Source organism: Anopheles gambiae, chromosome 3 (genome assembly GCF_943734735.2).
Source record: "Anopheles gambiae chromosome 3, idAnoGambNW_F1_1, whole genome shotgun sequence".
NCBI classification, from domain to species: Eukaryota; Metazoa; Arthropoda; class Insecta; order Diptera; family Culicidae; genus Anopheles; species Anopheles gambiae.
Genome location: NC_064602.1, coordinates 76,627,272 through 76,650,514, shown reverse-complemented (window position 1 = coordinate 76,650,514; position 23,243 = coordinate 76,627,272). Strand labels below are relative to the sequence as shown.

General features: G+C 45.9%; 1 protein-coding gene across 5 annotated transcripts in view; it reads left to right on the top strand.

Annotated features, from left to right (window-relative positions):
• LOC1270731 (protein amalgam) overlaps window positions 1-21,970 on the top strand; it is a 73,645-nt gene extending 51,675 nt beyond the window's left edge. For all 5 annotated transcript variants that reach the window (XM_309450.5, XM_061657878.1, XM_061657879.1 and 2 more), the window contains exons 3-10: window positions 4,887-5,042; window positions 12,575-12,897; window positions 13,062-13,209; window positions 15,348-15,445; window positions 17,096-17,217; window positions 17,430-17,610; window positions 18,483-18,653; window positions 20,574-21,970. In XM_309450.5, the coding sequence (XP_309450.5) occupies window positions 4,887-5,042; window positions 12,575-12,897; window positions 13,062-13,209; window positions 15,348-15,445; window positions 17,096-17,217; window positions 17,430-17,610; window positions 18,483-18,653; window positions 20,574-20,768 (1,394 nt within the window). In that variant the 3' untranslated portion in view covers window positions 20,769-21,970. The remainder of the gene's footprint in view (window positions 1-4,886; window positions 5,043-12,574; window positions 12,898-13,061; window positions 13,210-15,347; window positions 15,446-17,095; window positions 17,218-17,429; window positions 17,611-18,482; window positions 18,654-20,573) is intronic.
• The last annotated feature ends 1,273 nt before the right edge of the window (window positions 21,971-23,243 follow it).

The window sequence follows — 23,243 nt, the reverse complement described above, 5'->3', positions numbered from 1 at the left end:
GATTACGTCGGTTTGATGTAGGGGGCAGGGTTCTCTGTGTTGAAGTATCGAAAGTCGACCGCCTTTTACCGTAAACCGTTTGCACCACCGAGAGACGAGACGAGCGATAATGGGAAATATTTATAGCGCCATGACGCTCGCACCCTAGAAGATGTGTATGTGTGTGCGTTCCCCCCCCCCCCCCCAAGTCAAGCCGAAACGGAGTTAAATATTATGTTGTTCAAATTGATAGCACCGAGCTTAATGCATGCGGAAAGGTTTTTCAATTTATTTCACACCCAGCCCCCGCCAGACTTAAAGGTGAAGGCGATCGGGGCAGGAAGGAGGTACTTCCGGCTGCAAAATCGAGGCAGTCAGGGTAAACAAAGTCTCCTCTCTTTCGAGTGCAGCACAATTTAACGCCCGAAGTAGCACCAACGGGTGGGAGCCTCTTTTTTTTTTGTTGGTCGGTGCTCCACACAGGTGTCAAAGGGGGCCCTCTCTCGTTCGTTTTTCCATCGGTGCAACGTTTGCATTCGGATGTCGCACTCCCCCCGCTCCTGGTTTTTTGTTTGCATTCGGTTCGGCAACTCTTTGAAGACCTCGCTCGGTCCCATACCAGCACATGCTGGCAGGTTTGTTTGCCACTGAAATAGGGTGGTGGTGGTGGTGGTGGAATTTAGAATCAGCCAAATCAAACCACCCAGCTGCGAAATTCAGTTTCGCAAACCAGGCTGTGAGAGGCAAACATTGCCAACGCCGAAGGCTTGATCAACCATGTGCATCACCACCACCAGACCAGCATCAGTTTGCTGAGGTGTTCCACTTGCTCATCCGGTTTACGGGCATAATTCGGCCTCGGCTGCAGGGTGACGACAAAATGAAAAATCTTGTTTGCTTTCCTCCTTTGTGTTCCGAGATTCAGCATTTTCTCACGGGACGCCGGGTGCATTTTTGGACTTCTTTCTTATGGTTATTTTTTCTTCCTCCACTAGTTTACAGTTGCAGAGCCTTGTCCGTTCTAAAACGTTCTAAAACCCAAAATGGCTCAAGGCCCTCTCACCACTCATAGGCCCAATGGAGAAGATACTGTTGGGTCTTTCAAGACACAATTTTGCTTTTTTATCACTCCTTGTCTGACCTAGTTCAGTGATATTGGTAAACCAACACTGAGATATGTAGTTTTGCCAGCATTTTGGAACATGTTTAATTTTTTTCCTCTATACTTTCCAAAAACTTCTTCAAAACGTTCGTCCAACGAGCTTTAAAGACATGCTGCTTAACCCAGAACAGGGCGATGATTTTTAAATAGCTACATTTCCAATAAACGAGTCACAGAAACCCTTTACAAAAAGGTCATTGAACACTATCCTTGCTCTCCTTCTCTGTCCTCGTTCAATTAAACAATTTCACTTTTTCGCTGAAAACCCATCAAGGGGCAAATTCATCAAAGTGAACCGTTTAATGTCGAAAAGTAAAATTTCCCCGCCCATCAACAGCAGCAACGTCCGCCGAGCGAATGATGCTGTGATTGCGCCAGCGGAGAAAGAACTGAAATTGCCATTTTGTATTATTAAGTGTCTCATCTTGGCTGCCCATTTTATGATTCACTGTGTCCGCTATTCTGATAACTTCCCCGCGGTCGCACTACGGGTTGGTTTCAACCGTTTCGCGGTGCGTTACGTGAACACAGCGCGGCCGTCAAGTTGGGTTGGTTGCGGGGTGGAATACTGTCGATATGGAATTGAATCAAATTTTTGTGACACTTTCCTTCGTCCACATCGTCTGTTGAACGTGGACTGCGCTTTGCCGGAATGAAGAAATACAGGGAGCACTACAGAGCAACAGAGAAAGAGCGAGCAAGAGAGATCCGGTTCGACCGGATGTGGTTCCCGGTTTTGAAGCTTTTACCGTGCCACCGTGGCAAAAAAAAATTAAATGGCGAAAAATGGAAAAAGAATTAACAGGCAAGAATGATGCGCTCGCTGCTCGTCTTGTCAACCTCTCCCTCTTTCCCCAACGTCCCCAGCACCCAAAGTGGCCGTCAAAACTGCGAGACGGAATAAAATGAAATGAAACATTTTAAAACGGCATTCAACCACTCGAACAGCTTCGAATTCAGTTCCCGCCAAACATCACACGACCTACCTTCGTCCTCCTGCTACATCCTCCCCCCCCCCCCCACCGGAAAAGGGCGAAAACGCTTACAAATAATGCAAGCCAAACGGTTTGGCGATGGCAGCATCGCTTTGTCGGCGGAGCGACACGCAAACACGTTGCGCCATCGTGCGCCAACACCGAACGCCGGTCCGAATATCGGTGCCAAAACGAAAAAGGGTACAGGCAAATAGAACGAACGGAAAAAAAGAGTGAAAACGCCGACACACACACACACAGAGTGAACGTTCAAACTAGAAAATTGAATTCGATGTCAAATAGTAGTTTGGCAGGGAGGGAATGGCGAGCTTGCGTCTCCACTTTCCGAATCTCCGGTTTGGTAGGACCGCTCAGACGTCAAACTACACCAAAGGCACCCTACCCCTCCACAACCGTTTTGATTGTGAAGTGGGTAGGGTGTAAGGGGAGGGGGAGGTAAAAAGCAAAGGGGAAGGTCTTGAATTATTTGATTGAAAAATTTGGCCCACAGTTTCGGTGAATTAGCGCGCTAACTTCTCACGTCAATCGATCGGAACCGTCGCGCGTCAACGTCGGGCATATATAAATTCTTCCACTCCACGTGCAGTAAAGTTGCCAACCATGCTTCAAACACACACACAGTATAAAATGGAACGATTCCAGACAGCACCCAGCAGCACCTGACAGCGATCGAACGTGGAGTCCTTCAAAAATGTGGCTCCCACGGTTGCCCCCATTCTACTCTATCGCGCTGACGCGTATTACAACCAAAAAAGCTCCCAACCTCCACTGGCAGTTCATTTCATTGCAGCCCCCAAAAACGGGCTGAGGTTCGATTTTCCGCGAACGGTGGTGCACAGTTTCGGTGTGTGTGTGTCGCTATGGCGTGCGTGAAAACCGCGTTGGTAGCGCACTGGTAGCAAATTTTCCGTTTGCACACAGCTCGCAGCTATTTATGCGCCAGCCGTTCCGGGCAAGGGAAGGCCACCGAAGGAAGGGGGGAAACGGAAAACGAAGTTAAACATCATCAGCGTTCAAATATTGACAAACTAACCGAAGTCTACTATCCTAGTCGCGTTAGTGCAGCACCAAGGATGGGAAGCACAGGCGACAACTAGCCATTTCCCCCGCGTCCAGGATCGGACTTTACTTTTATATTTGTCCGTGCGACCAAAACTAGTGCCAATTAACTTCGCCCTACGTGGTTTTGCGATGACTTTGACCGTCAGCCGGCAGCGTAGCGTGCTGCGGAAACTTCCACATGTCGTACTTCGATGTCCAGTGGTCGTGGCGGTGGTGGTACGTAGTGTGTATGTCGATTTTAACGAGCATCGACTCCCTATAACTTATCGAAAACGAAACGGTATTCCCTTACCCGAAGCTCCCCTTGAAGCTCCCGCGGGACTTCACGAACCAGCAGTGGCTGCTCTGCCACTGGTTGTCCCTTTTTTGTCACGTTGATAGCAGGTACAGGGTGTGAGAGGGAGTTGGGTGCACACACTTTGGAACATGACATTTGCCGCTGAGCATAGATTATCAGGAACGAGAAAGCTGTGTGTATTTGCGGAGCGTCGCGAAAGATGTCACAGAGTTTCGTGCTAATTTTACTGTCAAGGTTTTCGGCTACTTTTGGCACGGAATACCAGGAGTGTATTTTAGTAACTGTTACGAACTCAGGCATTGGAGGCTCTTTCGCTGAATCCGAATGTTCCATAAATTGTACAGCCAAAGAGTCTAATGACAAAGACTTTACACTGTCTAGAAACTTTTCATATAGAAAGACAACTTCTTGGAGATTCTGAGAAGATGATAAATAAGTCAGGATCCAATGCATGTCTAGCATACGTTCACCTACGGTGTTTCAAGAATTCACAACTGCACAACTCTACTTCTGACATACAACAACGCTCACTGCTAAAGAAAATCTGTCACACGTTTGCTAATTACACGTTTCAGTTGAAGTTCCTTGTCGCCTTCCCAGGTCTTGATGGATGCACATTCAACTTTAATGCCTGTATCGTGTGAAAATTGCCAGAATTAAATCAATCACAATCTATCCGCCCACGATATCCAGAAATAGATCATCCCCCGATCTTGGGATCCATTAACTCCAGGCCTGACTGACTGCTTGAAAAGGGTTGCACAGCAACCTGTCGGGCGTTTCCAAATCATCTGCCGCTGCCACAGATTTCAAACTGTACCTTACCACCGCTGTTTCAGAAATAAAATCACGTTCGAATTCAGGCTTCCACAAATGCTGCGCCAAAGCTCGGTATAAAACAAGCACCCAAAACACACGAAACTGCCCCCTTCACTCATCGCCAAATTCCCTGAAACCTGTCACTACTTGACTTATCATTCGGACCACGCTGCCAGCACTACCTCCATGGTAAGGAGGGAGGATGATAGAAGGTGTATCATGCTCATGCCTTCACCGAGTACACACCCCGTGGATGTGCACACGTCGGTGGTGGTACACACCCGAATGCTGGTTCTGTTGCGGCACCCTATCCTCTCCTCATAGTCGTTATTGCACTCGAATTCGTTCCGCACAAAACGTGACGCATTCAATTTTAATTAGAACATCACTGGCACGGCAAGGCTCGCATGCTCGATGCCCGAGCCGGAGGAGGCAGAGTGATCGATTATAGGCACTGATGCAATTTTTGCCCAATTTTTGGGCGATCCAACCGGTATCGGGGTTGCTCTGGCCAACTAACTGACTTCGTTTCTGATCAGCCGATTTTTTTTTGTACGCTTCTTCATTTCAGGCACTTCATTCGGAAACAGTCTGTCCGATCCGCTGCTCGATCCGGACTTCATCGACAGCCCGCCGATGGTGCAGCCCAAGTTCACCTCCCGGTCGCAGTCGGTCCGGGCCGTCATCGGCGATACGATTACGCTTCCCTGCGAGGTGGAAAATCTAGGTGAGTATGCTGCGAGCGTCGGGACTTTTTTGTTGTTGCTAGGACTCTCCAGAACCGTGGAGATCCGCGTTGTGTGCAAAGTGAAAAGAAAAAAAAGCTCGTACAAACACAGTCCAAAATAGTCCCCACACACACACACACTGAAAGAAAAAGAAAGGAATGAAAAGCAGTCCAACGTTTTCGACTCTTTTTTGGTTGGGTTTTGGGGCCACCATGGCTGTTTGACAGAAACGTGCGGATGAAAAGCGGCCCGAGGGACCTCCACCACACGCCAAGGTTTTGTACTGCTCTACTTCTGCTGCTTCGGTTCCGGTTAGCAAAAGACACATTCAAATAAATCGTAGCAGCTAGAAAACCGTTAAGGTATCATGCTGGAAATTGGTTACCGTTCTCAACCTGTCGTGTGTCGTGCTCGTTACTGAGCACTCTTTGCTTGCCCCCTACACCTGCAGTCCTTTTTCCCTCCGGTGTTCCTGAGTTTTGTTTCACTTTAAACTTCCGCAAATGGAAACGGAGACAGTTGGCGATGATGCGGGCAGCGGGCTTGCGGAGGGGGACAGGGCAAACAAGTAGACAAAACATTTTCAAACGAAATGTTGAATTTTCTGGATAGCCAGAGCGAGCCGAGCTTGACAGCATGCGGGAGAGGGTTTTTTGGTGCTGCTGAAACTTTGACGCTCACCTGAGTCGAGTTCGTTCTGACGTACTGGGCGGCAGGGATGGGAAAAAGGTAGACACATTCCTTCGAGCCCGGCACCATACCATGTCGTCTAATCTGGCCGATTACAGGATCCCATCAATCTGCATGATTATGCAGAGGGGATTGGAAAGACAGAGAAGAAGTGGAGGAATTACATGCCTGGGAAGGCGATTACAGAGAATTTTTGTGATTTGCGTGTTATTTAGGAAATTTAATTCAGCACCATGTAGCTCTGGGGGCAGTGGGATGTGTTCCGAGCGCGCTGATTAAAGAGTTGGCATGGGTTTATTTTAATGGAATTGATCATTTAACGCAATTCAATTTAAGAAATGGGATGTTGGGGGGTTCCAACATGGTCACATTAAAAGCTGAAAGCAAACTGATCGAGCTATATTCGGAGCAGACAAAGCAGCCACCACCACAAAGAAGCAAGCAAAAAAAGCGAACTAACTAACCTGTTGCTGTATTTTGTGCACCCGGATTGAAATTGGAAACGATTTCGCCCGCGGAGGAACGGGCTGGAATTGGAAATTGGAAATGGCAAAAAAAACGGAACAGATAATTCGTAACAATTTTCTGTCCCAACGAGCGCAACTACTAATGCGCCATCGCGGACACGTGCGTTTAAGTTGTTATTTTAATTGAATCACACCCCGAGACCCCGGCGGTCCCGCCACAGCTCTCCGCGCGCGGGGCTCATCATCTGCACAGCGATGCGTAAAAATATACACGCATTTACTAAATCAAATAGCATGATAATTAATTTTTCACTCGTCCCACCCCCGTCCTCTCAGGCCCTCCATTATGGGCCATAATGGACTTTCGCGCTCTCACTTATTAGCCGTCGGTACCATTTCTCGCCAGCCCCACGAACTCCGCTGGAGCTGGCTGTCTCCCAGAGGATGGACCGCTGGACCATGCACACACGCTCGCAAATGTGCAATTTGAATTTGTACCTGCCTGTGTGTGTGTGTGTGTGTGTGTCTGAGGGTATTAGTGTACTTGTATAAATTATTGCAACCTCCACCGGGAGCCCGGCTCACACTACTCACACGAGCTGACGAGTGCGTCAGAATGCAACCTTTTACAGCGCATGTGTCTGTCCATTTCCAAATCCATCCATCGGAACGGCTTAGAGCATGGGGCACACACACACAAAGGCACACGCAACCCTTGACCAGTCACACGCCATCAATGATGATGGACGTATGGGAAAGCTCGGCGCACATTGGTGCAATCGAACTGCAAATAAATGAACCGACAATCCGATGTGCACCAAAGCTCTCATCCAACCCTGTATGTCCAAAACCCAGCCTCTGCCACCCCCGAACTCCCACACGTAACCACACACACACACACGATACCAACGCGTGCAATTTATGTACACATCGGGGCGCTTGTATGTGCGGCGATGTGTTTAGGTGGTATTTCAAATTTAATCCTTCCCCATCCTATCCCCAATTCTAACACACATCCAGCATCGGCTGCGGAAAACAGGGTCCCCCCCCCCTCTCTGTTGCAATCGAAATGAGCATCGCAAAATATGCTCGGCCCCGGAGAGAGGATCTTGTTTCAGGATTTTCGGTGTGCCTAGTGAACACCGCACCGAACTGTGAAACAACCGCACAGGAGCAGTTCCACCGGTTTTTGTGGACCAATCGTGGGCCGGGAGGATTTGGCATTTGAGGACCACCGACACCGATTTCAATGCATTTTCAATGTACCTTCATCAACTGTACTTGTGTGGTGCTTCTTTTTTCCCTGTTCCCCTTTTTTCGTGGGAGCAAGCGATGCTCATGGGAAGTGCATTTTTGGAAGCATCAGCTTTGTTCCGCTAATTTCAGGAGTGCGTCTGTTGTGGTGGAGGTTGCGGAGAGCTTCCTACATAGGTTGCTGCTTCTCTGGTTTGAATGTACGATGCAGCTAATTGTAATTGCCGTTCAAATCATTACACTTCCACCCAGCTACAACAAGCGCTTTAATTTTGCTGACCATTGTTTGAAGCGGCTCGCTCGCGCTTTTGAAGTTAATTTGTGCAGCGGGCGCGTTTTTGTTCTGTTTTCTTCCTCAACGTCCTGTGCTTTTAGGGCGTTTGCATAATTTTATCCGCAAAGGGAAAAAGTGAAAAAATTGTTTCCAAATACTGTGCGTCTGACGTGAAATCCATTGTTCTACACGACCCCGGGGGGAAACCAACAACAATGGGAACCATATTAACAAACATTCGTTGTAAAATAAATCTGCAAAATACACACACCAACGGTTTCTCAGTAGTACACTCAAACATGTCGGTGGTGCATTTTTTCCACCGACGAGAATTTCCGCGAAAATTTTCAAATACATGGAAATTAGTTCCGAATAAACTGCAACACGGGAGAGCTTTTCGGTGAAGTTTCACTTGTTGCGCACCCGGGTCAAATTACACCTAACCACTGTACACACAGCTGCTGCTGCTGCTGCTGCTGCTGTTGTTGGGTTGACGTTATTGCTCAAATTTGTGGAAAAATCTTTGCAATTGTTGTTGTTTTTTTTCCACAGACGTTGAACGCAGCTCAGCAACAGACAAATTGGAGAGTATCATATATTGTTTGAGTATTAATTTTCATTTATTCTCGGGATGAATCCACCATGAATATTGAACTTTATCGTTACAGAGAACTCGAACGCAGCATTTAAGTGCTGCGAACGTGCTCTATACAGCTCAAATGAAGTGAAGCAGAACTAATCTCTGTTTTGGCACGTAAATAAAATTTATATTAGATATATAGACGGTCTAAATCTATCTACATACGTCTAAATCTATTAACAAACGCCGATTCTTTGCATGTTCATCAGCTAATCTGAGAAGCAGCATTCAGGTTCATCAGCTTAGCTGCTAAAGCATAAATGTTTTGTCAAGAAGGGTTTAAGGTTGTTTGAATTAATATTTTTGAAATTATCAAATGAAGTATAACTCAACAAATTAAATAAAAAAGTTATTTTTTTAATTAAATAGAGAAGGATGTCTCTATGGTGGAATCCAATAGGGCAGATTCTAACTGAAATTGATACAACCCGGATAAAAACCATAGTCCCCCTGACAGACTGCAATTTCAGCTCTCTAGCTTAAATTAGAGAAAAGGCCAAATATAGAACTAAAAACTGTCAAAGGGTGTAACTTGCAGCTAAATAGAAAAATTACAAATGTTCAGGGAAGTCGTGCCTACTACGGGCTCCACAAACTCCTGAAGACTCCAGAAGACTCCATCAACACACGAAATGCGCCATATATCGCACACTGATTCGTCCGGTAGTCCTCTACTGGTACGAGTCTTGGACTATGCTGACGGAGGACGCCAATGCACTCGCCATTTTCGAACGGCGGGTGCTAAGGACTATCTTTGGCGGTGTGTGCGAGCAGAGCGTGTGGAGAAGGAGGATGAACCACGAGCTAGCTGAGCTGTTTGGCGGTGCTGATATCCTGACGGTCATCAAAGCCGGAAGGATACAATGGCTGGGACACGTGGTGAGGATGCTGGACTCATGACCCGTTCGGCACGAGGCGTAGAGGAGCACATGGCTGGATCAGGTGCAGTCGAACCTGTTGGAGATCGGATGCAGCCGTGGTTGGAGGGCTGCAGCCCAGGACCGAGTTTCCTGGAAACGGATTGGCGACCTGGCCATGTCTACTAGACGTGCTCATACATGAGCAGGCCAAGAAGAAGAAGACAAATAGAAAGCAAAGCAATTTAAATTTAAATTGAACCAAAATAAAACATTGCTACATTGATTAATGATCTCAAACTTGCACGCACACATTACATCATTACAGCAAGCTTAGCTTGGCTTGCTTACTGAGCAAAAACTCAAAGCAAAAAAAAACTACAGAATTATGCAAATTACGAATCGAAAGCTTGCACCGCCAAATACATGTCCCGAAGGGTTCCTGGTACCTAAAAAACAGTAATTCTGTGCGTGTTTTTCTTCTTTCTCCTTCGGTCTCGGAAAAATGTTTGCATCCAAACTTTTGCCCTCCCCCCGTAGCAGCACAGCGGCACGAGAAGACAGACTGTTGCTGTGTGCCCTGCGAACTCCGCCACGCTGCCCCCTCCACACACCAAACTTTGCTTTGTTTGGTCATTTTTCTCTCCAGCGTTTGTAAGCTTCGAAGCGAACATAATAAACAACTGGCGGCAGTACAACGCATCCACGTGCGCGCGGCTCTCGCTTGATAAAACACTGTTTGCCGGTACACGCCGACTGGAAAATGGGTTTTTGGAGAGAGAGATCCGCGTAGCCGGTTCCAGCGGGGAAAATGCCAAATGGCAGCGAAATGAAAACAAACAAAAAAGGCAAAACAAGCAGCAAGATATTGGAAGAGCAAGCAAGCGAGCGAGCCTGGGCCCAATTGCCACTACATGCGCGCGCTAATGCATTGTTATTATGCTGCTTTGCCCAAAACTCCGAAACAGCACCGCGCAACAACCGCCGCAAAACAAAACTGCGAATTCGTGCCAAATGCCAATGCAGCCCAGGCAGTCCTTGCATTACTACTGCTGCTGCTGCTGCTACTGTTGGCTGCCATCTTTCACCGCACTTACTGCAAGTCCCCCCCACTCTGCGCTCTGCTCTGGCATTGGGCTGTACATGCTGCTGCCGGCAATTTTCGCGAAATTAGCAATCCTATTTCCATTTCGGTTGCAGAGCCCTCCGGCCATCCTGCAGAAGGTGGAGGAGGCGCTCGTTTTTGCCTCTGTCAGGAGTAATGTGAAATAATGCAGAGCCAAAAGGAGTGGTGGAAAAGGCAAAGGAAGGAAAAAAGGAGCAGTACTGTGTTTTTTTTTTTGTTCCTGGTTCTCACTGTGTGTGTGTCTCTGTGAGCGACTCAGCAATGTTGCAACATGAAAGAGATGATTTTAAATTAAGTTTTAAATTCATTTGCCAAACGGCAAAATGATTCTTCACCGCAAAGCGGACTCCGCGGCGCAGCCCGCACGAAGATTGCATGATTTTTCCTTCCCATGAGCTTTTTTTTCCCTTTGAGAGCTCCCATTTCCTTGGTATGCGATTTTTTCTGCCCTTTTTCTGTTTCACTATGCCACAGTTGTTCCGTTGGCGTGTTGGCGGAAAGCGATACAAGCGATAGAGTTGGTGGCGCTCCACAGTTCGACATAGTGTGGTTAGTGTGTGCATCCACACCCGCGTTCGCTTGTGGGAAGACGGTTCATTTTTTTGGTCCCGAGTTAATGTCTTCTTCACTCATTATCGCAAGGTTTGGCACGTGCATGGGCCCGAGGGAGGATGGTTCGTTGCAGCCGCTGATCGTTGGTACCGCCTTCTGCGGGAGGGTTTCGTCCCACTGGCTTGGTGTTCTTGGCTTTATTTGCGGGCGAGCTCCCGGTTCTAATGAGCAGATGGTTTTACAGTTGTGGGCGTGTGCAGCCTCAACCGACCACGACAAAGGGGAGCACAGCAGGAAAGTGCATTTTAATTCGCTCATTAACATTAAACTATTCAATTATACATTTGCAACGATGATGTATGCTAATGGTAAAAGTTCCAATCCAATTTTGCAAAGTGTAGATCTAGTTGCTTCTTTCGCCACAGCGCAAAACCGCGCCAAAGTAGGCAAATTTGGGAGAAAAAAAACTCCCGTAGCCACTTAGCATGTCGGAATGGAAGACGAATAAAACTGCGCAAAAACAGAATAGCGCTTGGTGTTGAATCTTCTGCAGGTGTTACTCGTGAGTTGGTGCACAAACCTGAAGATGAAATTAATAGACACGATAGTTCTGGCGTGCGTAGACTTGCTTTGGAGATGGGGAAAGTTGCTTTTGATGATTCGCGTTGGTGACGATAAACATAACACGCTTTTAAAGAAGTTGATTTGAAATACCAAAGTGTTGGTTTATTCACTCTTTGGAGTTTCATAAACTAAAACACCGTGCAAATCCTACACAACGTCGCAGAAACTTTCTCTTCAGAAATTCAACTCATTCACTGGCTCCTTTTCTGCAAGCAAGTGTGTTTTGAGTTAAACAGATATTATTAAAGAGTTGCTGAGTTGAGTTATTCCATACCTCACCTTGCAATATTCTAATCTTACTCTTACTTCTTACTCATAGTGAAACATCTCTAAATCAAAAACTGGTATTAATGCATAGTTCAGACACTCGATTCAAGATTTCACATTATCAGTTGAACAAAGTTTGAAAGATTGTGAGCTATCTTTGGAACCGTCTGGGCAAGACGCACCCGTCTGCAATAAGGTCGAATTTCCCATTCGACCAGTCACTTCTTATCAGGTTCCGAGACGCCCTAGGGCAGCTGGTATTCTACTATTAGTCAACCAATAAGTCAAGGATAGTCGGCTCATTGAAAAAGGACAGACAGGCTCCAACACGAACAACAGTTGGAGTCCCAAATAAAACGTCCATGGAAAAACTAACTTCTCTCAATGTCTATGACAGCAGCAGAAGTTTGCTTACTTTTAACAACTCCTGAGAATGGCTTTCCGGTGTTACAGCAGTGCATACTTTTCGTGTAAACTTTTTCCACTTTTTCCCTGCGGACTCTGACAAGGAAATCGACGCCCAAAACTTTTCCATCGCATGTAAACCTACACCACGCGTAGTACAACGCAAGACGCAATACCTTTCGGCAGATGCTCTGTCATCCACGCTATCCCCCAATAATCCTTGACATAGTTCGAGCACGCGTTCGGTCAAGCTATGCCCCCGGCGAGAGGACCGTGTGCTTTTTTCTCTCTCTCTTGCACTACAATTTTCCTTTCCGCTTATCGCTAACCATTTTCCCGCTCTTTTCTTCCACCCTTCATCGCACACCGCCGCAGGCCGCAACATTCTGCTCTGGCGCCGAGGGAGTGCCGTCGTAACGGCGGCCAATCTTATCATTACGCGCGACACCCGGTTCAAGCTGCTCGAGGGCTACAGCTTGCAGATTAAAAACGTTCGCCCGCAGGACGCCGGGGATTACAATTGCCAAATCGGGGACCACGACAACCGGGACCTGGTGCACACGGTCGAGATACTGGTGCCACCGTCGGTACGCTCCAATCCGGAAACCGGCCACGTGACGGTACGCAAGGGCGGTACCGCTACCCTGGAGTGCAAAGCCTCCGGCAACCCCGTCCCGAGCATCAGCTGGACAAGAAAGGTAAGTTAAGGGACGACACACTGTTCGCCTCCCGGGTGACCCCTACAAGCACACGCAATTTACCGACACAGGGCTGGAAAATCGTGTTTTTGCCGGCGCTTTTTGCGCACCTCCTCACCACCACCCGGTTTTGCTGATATCCGATTTGTTCGTTTGTTCCGCAGGATTCGATACACGGCTCGCCGCACCTGTCCGAAGGGCCCACCCTGACGCTGGAGAACGTAAACCGGCAGGACAGTGGAACGTACCGGTGCTACGCAGACAACGGCATCCGGGAGCCGGTCTTCGTCGACATGCAGCTGATTGTACTCTGTGAGTAATTGATTCGGGCACAGCAGCGCCGCGACTGCAGCAGTTTTATCCCCACAAAAGCTCCCCTTGCTCGTACCGCAAAACATTCCCACACCGCCGCTCTCCCTCTCGAAACAGCTTCGGGTCCGGATTTGTGCCGGAAGCAATCAGTCACTAATTGTGAAATGATTCGACAAAACACACTCCTCCCCCTGCTTGCTGTGGGCGAGCGGAGAACACTCGGTTTGCTCGGTGCCAGAGACGGTTTAAGGGTGAGCTGGTCAGGGGCGCTACCATTATGAAGTTCGGCTGCGTTTTGTGCAGCGATTTCAAATCGCTCCCGAGCACACCGATGGACATCGATCGAACCAGATTTGGATTGGATTAAAAATACATTTCTCAATTATTGTCCAGTGGGTCGGAAAGATAGCTAGCAGTGTTTGGGCGTGCTTTTTTCTTCTTCTCCTCGATTCGTGTATCAAGTATTTAATGAAGATTGGAATTGGTTTGGTTCGCTTCGTTTCCAAAATGGTTTTTGAAATCTTTCCAAATCTTTTTTACGTTTACACAAGTTTTACAAAAATCTTAATTTTTGCAGTAAATAATTGTCCTTGCTAATTAGTAGTAAGGCACGTAAAAACGTAATTTTTCTTCGTAAAAAAGGTGCAAAAAGTATTTATGAAACTAAATACAGTGAGATAAATTACTAAAAGTGCTTTTTCATCTCTGAGCAGCTCGGAAGCTTAATATATTTCATGTTTTGCTGGTTGATTTTGCAATACCTTTATCTTATCAGCTCAATACAACAAGACTAACTGTTCACCAATTTGAAAAAAAAACAATTTATGTTTTGAAATAATTTTGATTCCGTTATAACCTTAAAAATTACATAAAAGCTACAGATTTTTTTCTAAATTAATCCAGCTGTTAATTTATCAGAATAGCCTTATCGTATCAATATAAATAATTTAAACAAAAACAATATTTTTAACAATTTTTTTTACCAATTTTGCTGACGTTTGCAGTTTTTTGCATAGGTGTTATTACACGAATTTGTGATTACAAAAGCGTCATCCATGAATTACGAAGCGCTGCGTTGGAAGGCAGCAAGTGTCGTGAAACGTTAAGATTTGTTACATGGAGAAGGGGAGGGTACGTTTGTCAAGTAATATAAAATAAAATGGTTGAAAAGCATAACCATTCACGGAAAATAAGATATTGGAAGGAGAACGGGTACACACAATCCCAGAATTTTTGATGCGTAATTTTTGAAGAGGCTGTAATTTTTTCTGTCAATATTACAGTTTTTTGCACTAGAGAAGTTCAACATTTGAAATTGTATCGTTACGTAATGGATGGATGACGTCAGAGAGATTTTTTTTTTATATTTTACACTGTATAGTTTGCCTGCTTTCTTAGTGTTACATATTCATCCATCCAGTTTCTTTTTAAAAACTATAAAGAAATAGCTATCAACATGTGCTTTATGTAATTTCCGCCACTGTGGCAATTTGGTTCCGGAATTTCCCGTTGTTTAGAGCCCTGAACGTGCAACAGAATCCTTCCAACAAAAGCGGTTCACCGGTTTGAAGTTATTTATGGTGAATTCACGGGCTAAACAGGAACCACTTTCTCAAGCCCTTCGTTAACAAGACGACCCCCTTCCTCATACACCATGCTGCGCCCTTCCCTCTAGAGCACGTTTTCAAAAACCGTTGTGAAATGCTCATAATAATCGTATCATAGCGGCACTCATGCTAATCGTATTAGGGGTCGAGAAATGAACCGCTCAGGCCAGCCGAGCACACTGTACAACACACACTCAACAAACAAAAAAATGAACAGCCCAAACAAACGAACAAAGAAAACGATACACACACTAAAACCTCCTCTCCTTTCGTAGAATGGAGGCGAACAGAATGGACGATTCGGGAGAAAATGGATGTGCTACTTCTTGGAACTGGCATCAGAGCTGCTCATGTTTGTCTGTGTTGAGTGTGTATTTGTATGTGTGTATGTGTGGCCCTCGCGTTGGAGCTGATTTTGATGGATTAAACTGCTGCTGCTTGTTTGATAAATTTATATTCCTCCTTCCCTCTCACGCTCCCCTTTTGCTACACGCTTTGCTCATACGCTCTACTCTCTCCGCTTCTCCACAGCTCCACCGGAAATCACGGTCGAAAAATCCTGGGTCCACGCGGGCGAAGGATACGAGGCCCAGCTAGTCTGCACCGTACACGGCGATGCTAATCCTGAGGTAAGCGCATACAAAAATAAAACTCGTATGCACACAAGCATAGCACAAAAGGGGTTTTTTTGAAAAAGTGGTAAGCGTTCACCCTGCGTAGAACTTCAGCCATACAGTTGCGGGTCGTTTGCAAAAGGACAGAGTAGCTTTTAACGTGCTCCCGCGGTGTGTGGATCCTCCGCCCGGAGGGATAAGTGGCAAGTCCTTTGTACAATCAATAATAATCGCGTTAAAGTTGGCACGAGAATTTGCTCCGGTGGAAATGTAATTTAAGCTACCTCTTTGGATAAACCGTGCTGCACACCCTTGCTGCGCAACAGCGCCATCTAATAAGCTGAATAAGCAACAGCTATGACTACTACCTTTTTCCTCCGGATCAATAATGTTAATGTGCTTAGCAGCAAACCATCTAGCAACCCATCTTGGCTTTTATCTTAGCGAATAACTCTCGGCGTCCGGAAAGAAACTGAACAAAAAAAAACAGCAAAAAAATAACCCGTAGCACGTGGCCGTGGCCTGTGCACGGAATACCGGGGTTTCCTCAAGTTCGCACCATAAGTCCACAGTCACTGCTGCATAATGCATTTGGAAAAGCAGCACCAGCGCCAGCAGCAGCACTGTTGAAAAATGAAACCAATAAATCAATCCCGCTGCTGTGCGCACCATATCGCCCGGTAATGATGCTGGGAAATGGCCGCCCAGGTTAGCGTCAAGGCGGCAAAGAAAAGCGATACCTCCGGGAGAGCTCGGCAAAGTTATGGAAAAGTTTCCCGATGCTCTTTTCCCCCCATACCATCAGGAGGCAAAGAATGGGGGAATACATTATCCACCGATGGAGTGGGATAAAAGCAAGCGCTGCTAAAATAAAACTAGCTGCGCAATCGTCGGTGATTCTTCCGCTGAAACGGGTTGTGGTAAAAACTGAAAAGCAATACATTGTGAAAGCTTTAGAGACAGTACTGGAAAGCAGTGGAAAGTACGCTTTACGTGTGGTGTTGTGACATTCTCAACTATTTAGATTGCTAATTATATGTTGATTTGATTTCTTTAAAAGTGTTTCGTTTGCACACTTCTATTTGAATATCAAAGGTAACTTGAATGATTTGTCATTGATTGTTTGGCCTGTATTCGAAGAACACTTGACATCGTTGAAATAGGATTTCATGGGTTGAACATTTTGAATTCCAATGCATATCTTTGAGTGTAAAATATCAATCTCCGTTTCGTATAAATGCTGACCTTGATCGAAATTAATTTAAACATTTCCAAAGCCCTGATACCAATCGGTTGAAGATGGTTTAACTGATAAAACGTTTAAGCTGCCCAGAACATCTGAAGCTCTTCAATCAGCCTCTACCTTTACGAATAGCTAAACCAAATTGTGCACATTTATCCTTACAACTATCACCCCGCTCCTCAACTACCAAATGCAACTGACTGCATCTACAGCCAGCAGCGCTATTGACGAAAAACCATTATGCTGAGTAAAATTGAGTTACGCGATCCATTTCCGAATTGAAGCAAACTGTCGCTGTGCATGGGTTGGGATGAATGAAGAAGCGTTCGATGTAAGGATCGATTCCTTTTACCAAAACTAACCCATTGATTACTTACTCCTCTCTCGGTTTCGGTTTTGTATCCATTTTCTCTTTGCTGCAGGTTATGTGGTACCAGGACTCCTTCCTGCTGCATCCGAACGACCGACGGACGATGGATACGCGTGGCGAGAAGCACTACCTAACCGTGCGGAACGTACGGGCATCGGATTTTGGCAATTATAGGTAATATTTCATGTACCGCCGTGCGGATAAAATACATTTAGCAACAACAGGCGTAGGAAAATGCCAATAAATTGGAACTTCTTTCCAATTCTTACATCTTTTTCTCTGTTTTAAAACAATATGAATATCAAATCAATCGAGCGATTTTCTTGTTCTACAAATTTTAACACCATTTTCATTCCTCTCTCCCCTTTGCTATTTTCACCGTGTAGCTGTGTGGCGGAGAACTCACTCGGACGCGCGAAAAAGTACATCGAAGTATCAGGCCGGCCCGGGCCCGCACAGTTCCATTCGCCCATGTACAGCCGGTACCGGGAAATGTACAACCTCACTTGGAGCATTGAATCATTCCCGCTGATAGAGGAAATAAGATTACTCTACAGAAAATTAATGGTAAGTAACTCTCCCGGCCGGCGGGAGAGAATCGGCAGAATCGCTCCCACGCCGTGTGTTGTCGTTACGGTCGGATCGTTCTCTTATCACCTTCTCGCTGGGGCATGTAGCAAGCAACCGTACGGTGGGTGCGGTCGCTAAAGAATCCTAGAGGAAGAAACTTATCTTCCATTACAAATTTATTCCCCACTCCTGTGCTAGACAGGGTGCCAAAGCTAGCGGGAAGCTTTCGCAAGACGTTGCTGTTAAGGTGCTGTGGTCCGGGATGATGTACCGGCTTGATGTTGCATTCTTCCCTTCCTAGGTCGATTTATTATGGCATTCTACGACCTCGCACTCGCCCGGCGCAAGCCACAATTGCAGTGTGTGTAGCTTTGTGCAAGTAATTATTGATAATACTGCTCTTTCTATGAGCGCGGCATTTCAAAGCATTTAAATTCTATGAAATCGCTTTCAAATGAAATTATATCGATAAAGTAAGTGTTCCAACTCCTCCAAAACAGCTATGATTCGAGAGCTCAATAGCGTTTACGCTTCTTGAATACTTCCCCGGCTTATCTGCAGCGAACCATACATAAATCCTTTCTGCTACTTAGCTTCAGCATACTTCGTCCTCCTATTGCCTACCATTAAGTGTAAGCAAGGTGTATTGAGATAAAACCGAACACCCAGGTTGCAAAACCAATCCCAGGACAATAGAGCCCAACCAAATACGTCTAGACGGGCTTAACTTTCATTTTCATCTCAGGCAGGCCCGACTCAATCCTGCTCGTTTTCGGTCCTCCCACCGAATCCGCACACATCCGCGAGAATCTGAGAAACTGATTTTGCGTACTTTCTTTCTATTTTTTCCCACTCCCACTCGTGTGCAGATGAACGAGACCTTTCAGCATCCGGGCAGATGGCACGACATTATCCTGAACCCACCGTCCACCCGATCGGAATCCTTCCGGCACATCATGACGTACACCATCAAGGGGCTGGACCCGAACTCGGTCTACGAGACGATCGTGCAGGCGAAAAATCGCTACGGCTGGAACGAGGTAAGCGGAGCGCTTTACTAACAACCGTAGATAGGACAAAAAAACGCGATGAAGCGTCACGATTTCAATTGGTTCAAAAGGTTAACGTTTTTAAATGGAACGTTTAAAGTATGAAGCATCTACAAAGTAGGGGAGAGCTTGAAACACAATGTTCACAACAGCACAAATGCTCAAAAATTTCACAATAACCTGTGTTCCCAACAAGTGCCCGCAAACAGCGCCAATTGACAATATCTGCTATTAAACGTCCACACAGAAAGCACTCAATTAGAATGGCAATTTGTGGCCCGCACACACATTCACCCCATCCAATTCACGCCGCTTTCACTCTTCTCTAGGGGGGTCCCCCCCACTGGGCTACAGCATCCACCGTACAGCTTCGCACCGCGCTATCAGTTAATTACATCGCAAATAGAGGCATTTCCATGCCACTCATTATGGTGGAAAAATGTACATCAATTACTATGGCACTTGAAATTTACAACGACTTTTGCCGCACACTGAGTCGTGCACTGAGAGAGCCCCACAAGCATTAGGAGTGCCACAAACTGCAATGAATAGTGTGCACACACACACACACAAACGTGCATGAAATATGCATACAAAAAATACGCCAACACTAGAAACCGATTCACAGCCACATAAATGAGCGATAAAATCCCACCGAAACCGCGGCACCAAAGCGCGTTCGTCGAAAGTTCGAATGCAGTTAACCAACCAGCGAACATAAAAAAAACAATCCACATGCGAATGCATCAAATGCATTGCCCACCCACACACACACACACACAATCACTACCCCGCGGAGCAATCCCCACAGTGCCGCGGCGCTGGTGGGGTCGAAATAATTTACATAACATTTTTAATTACCTCATTCTGCGAAAATGTAAATTATCGCCACCGTCCTGGGGCGCGGTGGTGGAAATGGGTATCAGATTTTTTCCACTGAACCGTTTTCGGGGTCAGTGTATACGGCTACATTTGCTCCGAGCGTCGATCTCGATTGTTGTGCCCCGCGCCCCGCCTTTGCCCCTTTCCTTCCGTGCGTCGCTTGTGGACCGATTTTGCTACAATTTCCAACTGATAGGCTGATTAAAATTGATTGCACACTCCACAGTGCGCGCGCTAACGAGATTCTGCAGACCAGCAGGATGTGCGCACTTGTGTGCATATGCATCTCCACTCATCCCACCACCTTCCTTCGCTTCCACGCTTCATCACACCCCTCCGCCCACTTACAGAGAGTGAAACAAAAGAGCAGCGGCAAAATCACAAATTAACAACGAAACGCGCTGCAGGAAAAAAAAACTCCCGTACACATACTTACGCATATACGGGAGTATAAAAATAGAACGAAATGGGGGGGGGGGGTTCCAACCACTCCCGAGCGCATTTTTTGAGTTTCCTGGGTGTTTTGCATGGTCGGTGGCACCAAAATGGTCACCGATCGGGGTTAAAGCTTCATTTGATCGGATTGTGCATTGCGGGCTGGAATTCAGCACCGGCAGTTGAACGCTTTTCCGTAAAAAGGGGAAGTAGGGGGAGGGGGGGGTACTGTTTAATTACGAACGACAAAAGATATCTCGCCCACACAGTATGCACACTTCCACGGGTCGCAGAGGGCTCCGTTCAATTTCATTATCGTATTCTTAAGCGGGCTCCGAGAACCTCTCCTGTGTGCACACTGAACCGAATTTTGTCGCAATAATGAAACCCCACCGCGTTTGTGCGTATGTAACCGATTAAAATTGACATGAAAAGAGTATCGCACAATTTCCATTTGCGCATTTTTTATTTAATTATTTAAACTCTAGCCCGTTAGCGAGAGCTTCTTCTTTTTCATGGAAACTGATGGAAAACATTTTCTGTATCTCTTTCTCTTTGGTTTTTTGTATCTCTCTTTTCCATGTGTGCTTTTAGGTTAGTGACATTTTCCAGTTTTACACGCTCAGCACGGACATGCCGAACGAGGACGTGGAGCAGACGCTCGGCTCGACCGCTTACGGTAACAACTTTCGGGCACTGAACCACTGCCCACGCCTGCAAACCGACGGTATGCCGGGAGCGATCCTTCTGAGCTTAGCGGCGGCCGTTTGGCGATTGGTAAGAAAGTAAGTGAGCAGCAGCAGTAGCAGTTTGGCGAGAAATGTACTGCGTACTGGGAAGTGAGCGAGCTAAGGAGACATTTTCCTATAGATGTGTATTTTAAGTTTCTCATCCAAACAGACAAAACGATACCTTTGATTTTTGTGTTTTAAACCATAATTAATAATACAAGCAGGAAAAAGAAAACCACCATAATGTTAGGAGGCTAGTGTACAAGCTGTTTGAGGATATGTGTAAACCATCCAACCGGAAGACATCCATGTGTGTACGGTTTTTTTTTGTTCTGTCCTAGCAGGACAACGTACTGCGTGAATTTAAATAGAACTTAGAGGGAAAAAAGAGAGGGTACGTAGAAAGAGAGAGTGAGAGAAAGAGAAAAAGAGCGATAAAGAGAGAGAGACAGAATGAGAGAGAGAAAGAGAGAAAGAGAGAGAGAGACAGAGAAGAGCAAAAAAAGACAAATTACTATGATGATTAAATGAGGATTAGGGAATACACAACAGACAAGAAACACGGAAACATTTAAAACTGTCTATCGACACGACACACGAGAGGCATGATTTTGTAGCATACACACACACACACACACACAGTGGAAGTAATTGTAGCACGTAAGCCATGTAAGTAGGATAAGACAAAACAAAACTAAGCGCCGTTCAACGAGGATTTAGATAAGCGACACACAAAGCCCCAATTCAATGTAAAACGTAAAAACCCAGAACAAAGCAAACCATGAACATATAAGGGGGCGAGAAAAAAAAATGATATACCATAGTTGAAAAGCCAAAGAAGATGCTGCGAGATGCACAGGGGAAGTGGAGATCATTATTTACTTGCTAGCGAGCAGAGCACAAAACTGAAAAGATTTAATTTTCTTCACAAATTCTGTGGTAAATGCGGAACACGAAGGAGACGCCCGGTAGTTTACGGTGTATGTGAGTGTGTACCTTTTGGTTTCAGTTTCACATGTTTGTCCATAGCAAACGTGAATGTGAAATAAACCATCCATGAATTCGTGGGGATATGTGTACCCCCTTCTCTTATGTTTACCTAGTTCTGTTTTACTTTTCGCTGTAAGTGCTCTTTTTCTGCAAGTGTGTAATAATGCGCTCTCCGAATCGATACTGATATACTGATGGGCAGCCTGCATCTTAATATTGTAATGTACCAGTGCTACGATGAAAATAAACTTTATTTTATTCGAACCAAAACGCTACGACCGACTACATTAGAATGGATTGTTGAGAAAGTACGTAAACTTGATAGCAAGACCTGCTCAAGTTCTGATAAAAAGCGTCTTACAGGGTTTTCCAGGGGTTCTCATAGTTGTGGGACACTTCCTTGACTCTTTCTTCTTGGAAATGAACTTTATATGTTGGAAATTGGACTTTTGGCACCCTTTTTGGACAAGATCCTTAGCAATTCCTATTGCATTTGTCCAGCAAGGGTGCTATAGAGTCCAATTCCCATTAGATTAAGTTCATTTCACGCAACAAAGAGTCAATAAAGTGTCCCACAGCTATGAGAACTCCTGGAAAACCCTGTATATGATATGAAACTGGGTTAATCACAATTATTTTTAACAGCAATTTTTATCCTACACATTTCGGCTTTCATCTGCTTATGACGTTTGACAGCGCTAATAAAACTACGCTTTTCATAAGGTATGCCCTTCCTTTTCCTTTTGCTTCTCCTCGGAAAAACTAAACAGCTTACAATGCATCATCCCCATTCAACGCAAAACCGGAAACACATCCCTTCCTCCCTCTCTCTTACTCTTTCTCTTTAGCTCCCTCGATCACTTTTCCGAAGCGAATGTGATTTGTTGGCTTTTTGCTTCGGGAACAAATCACTCCAATTGACATCCACAGCACCTCCGGACCGACCTTCTTCCCCGTTCGTATGACGATGCTGAAAACCTGGCTTTCCTTCCACTTGCCACGTTTGTGTATTCATGTGTGAGCATGTGTGTTTTTTTGACCCCCCACCGTATCACCACCAAAACAGCCTTCCGAACTTTCCATTTGATGCACGAAAATTGAACCGCCCAGCGCTTCTGTGTGGCGGCAAATGCTGCAAAGTATTGCACAGCAACCGTGCCAAAGAAAGCGAGAGAAAAAAAACACAACTCAAACCAAAAAATAAGAAAACCAAACTCTAATGGATGGTTTTTCGAGTTTTTCCACCTCTTGCCCCCGGCGTGCTCTTCTTACTTTCTTCTCCACCATCGCTTGCTCCACTTGCACTGGGCAAAATGGCGTGCTAACGTAAACAGCATTCAGCATCAGCAGGAGCAGCAGCAGCAAAATGAGTTAAGTAAAAATGGGAAACAGTGAAATGAAATTTACCCATTCACCATGTGTTTCGTATCGCTCTTTGTCTTTCCGGCTCAGCTCAGCAAGTTCTGCTCCCTTCCCAACAGAGAGTTCGGCACACTCTCTAGACCTGCTCTTGTGCCCGAAACGCCAGGGCACAGCCATTCAG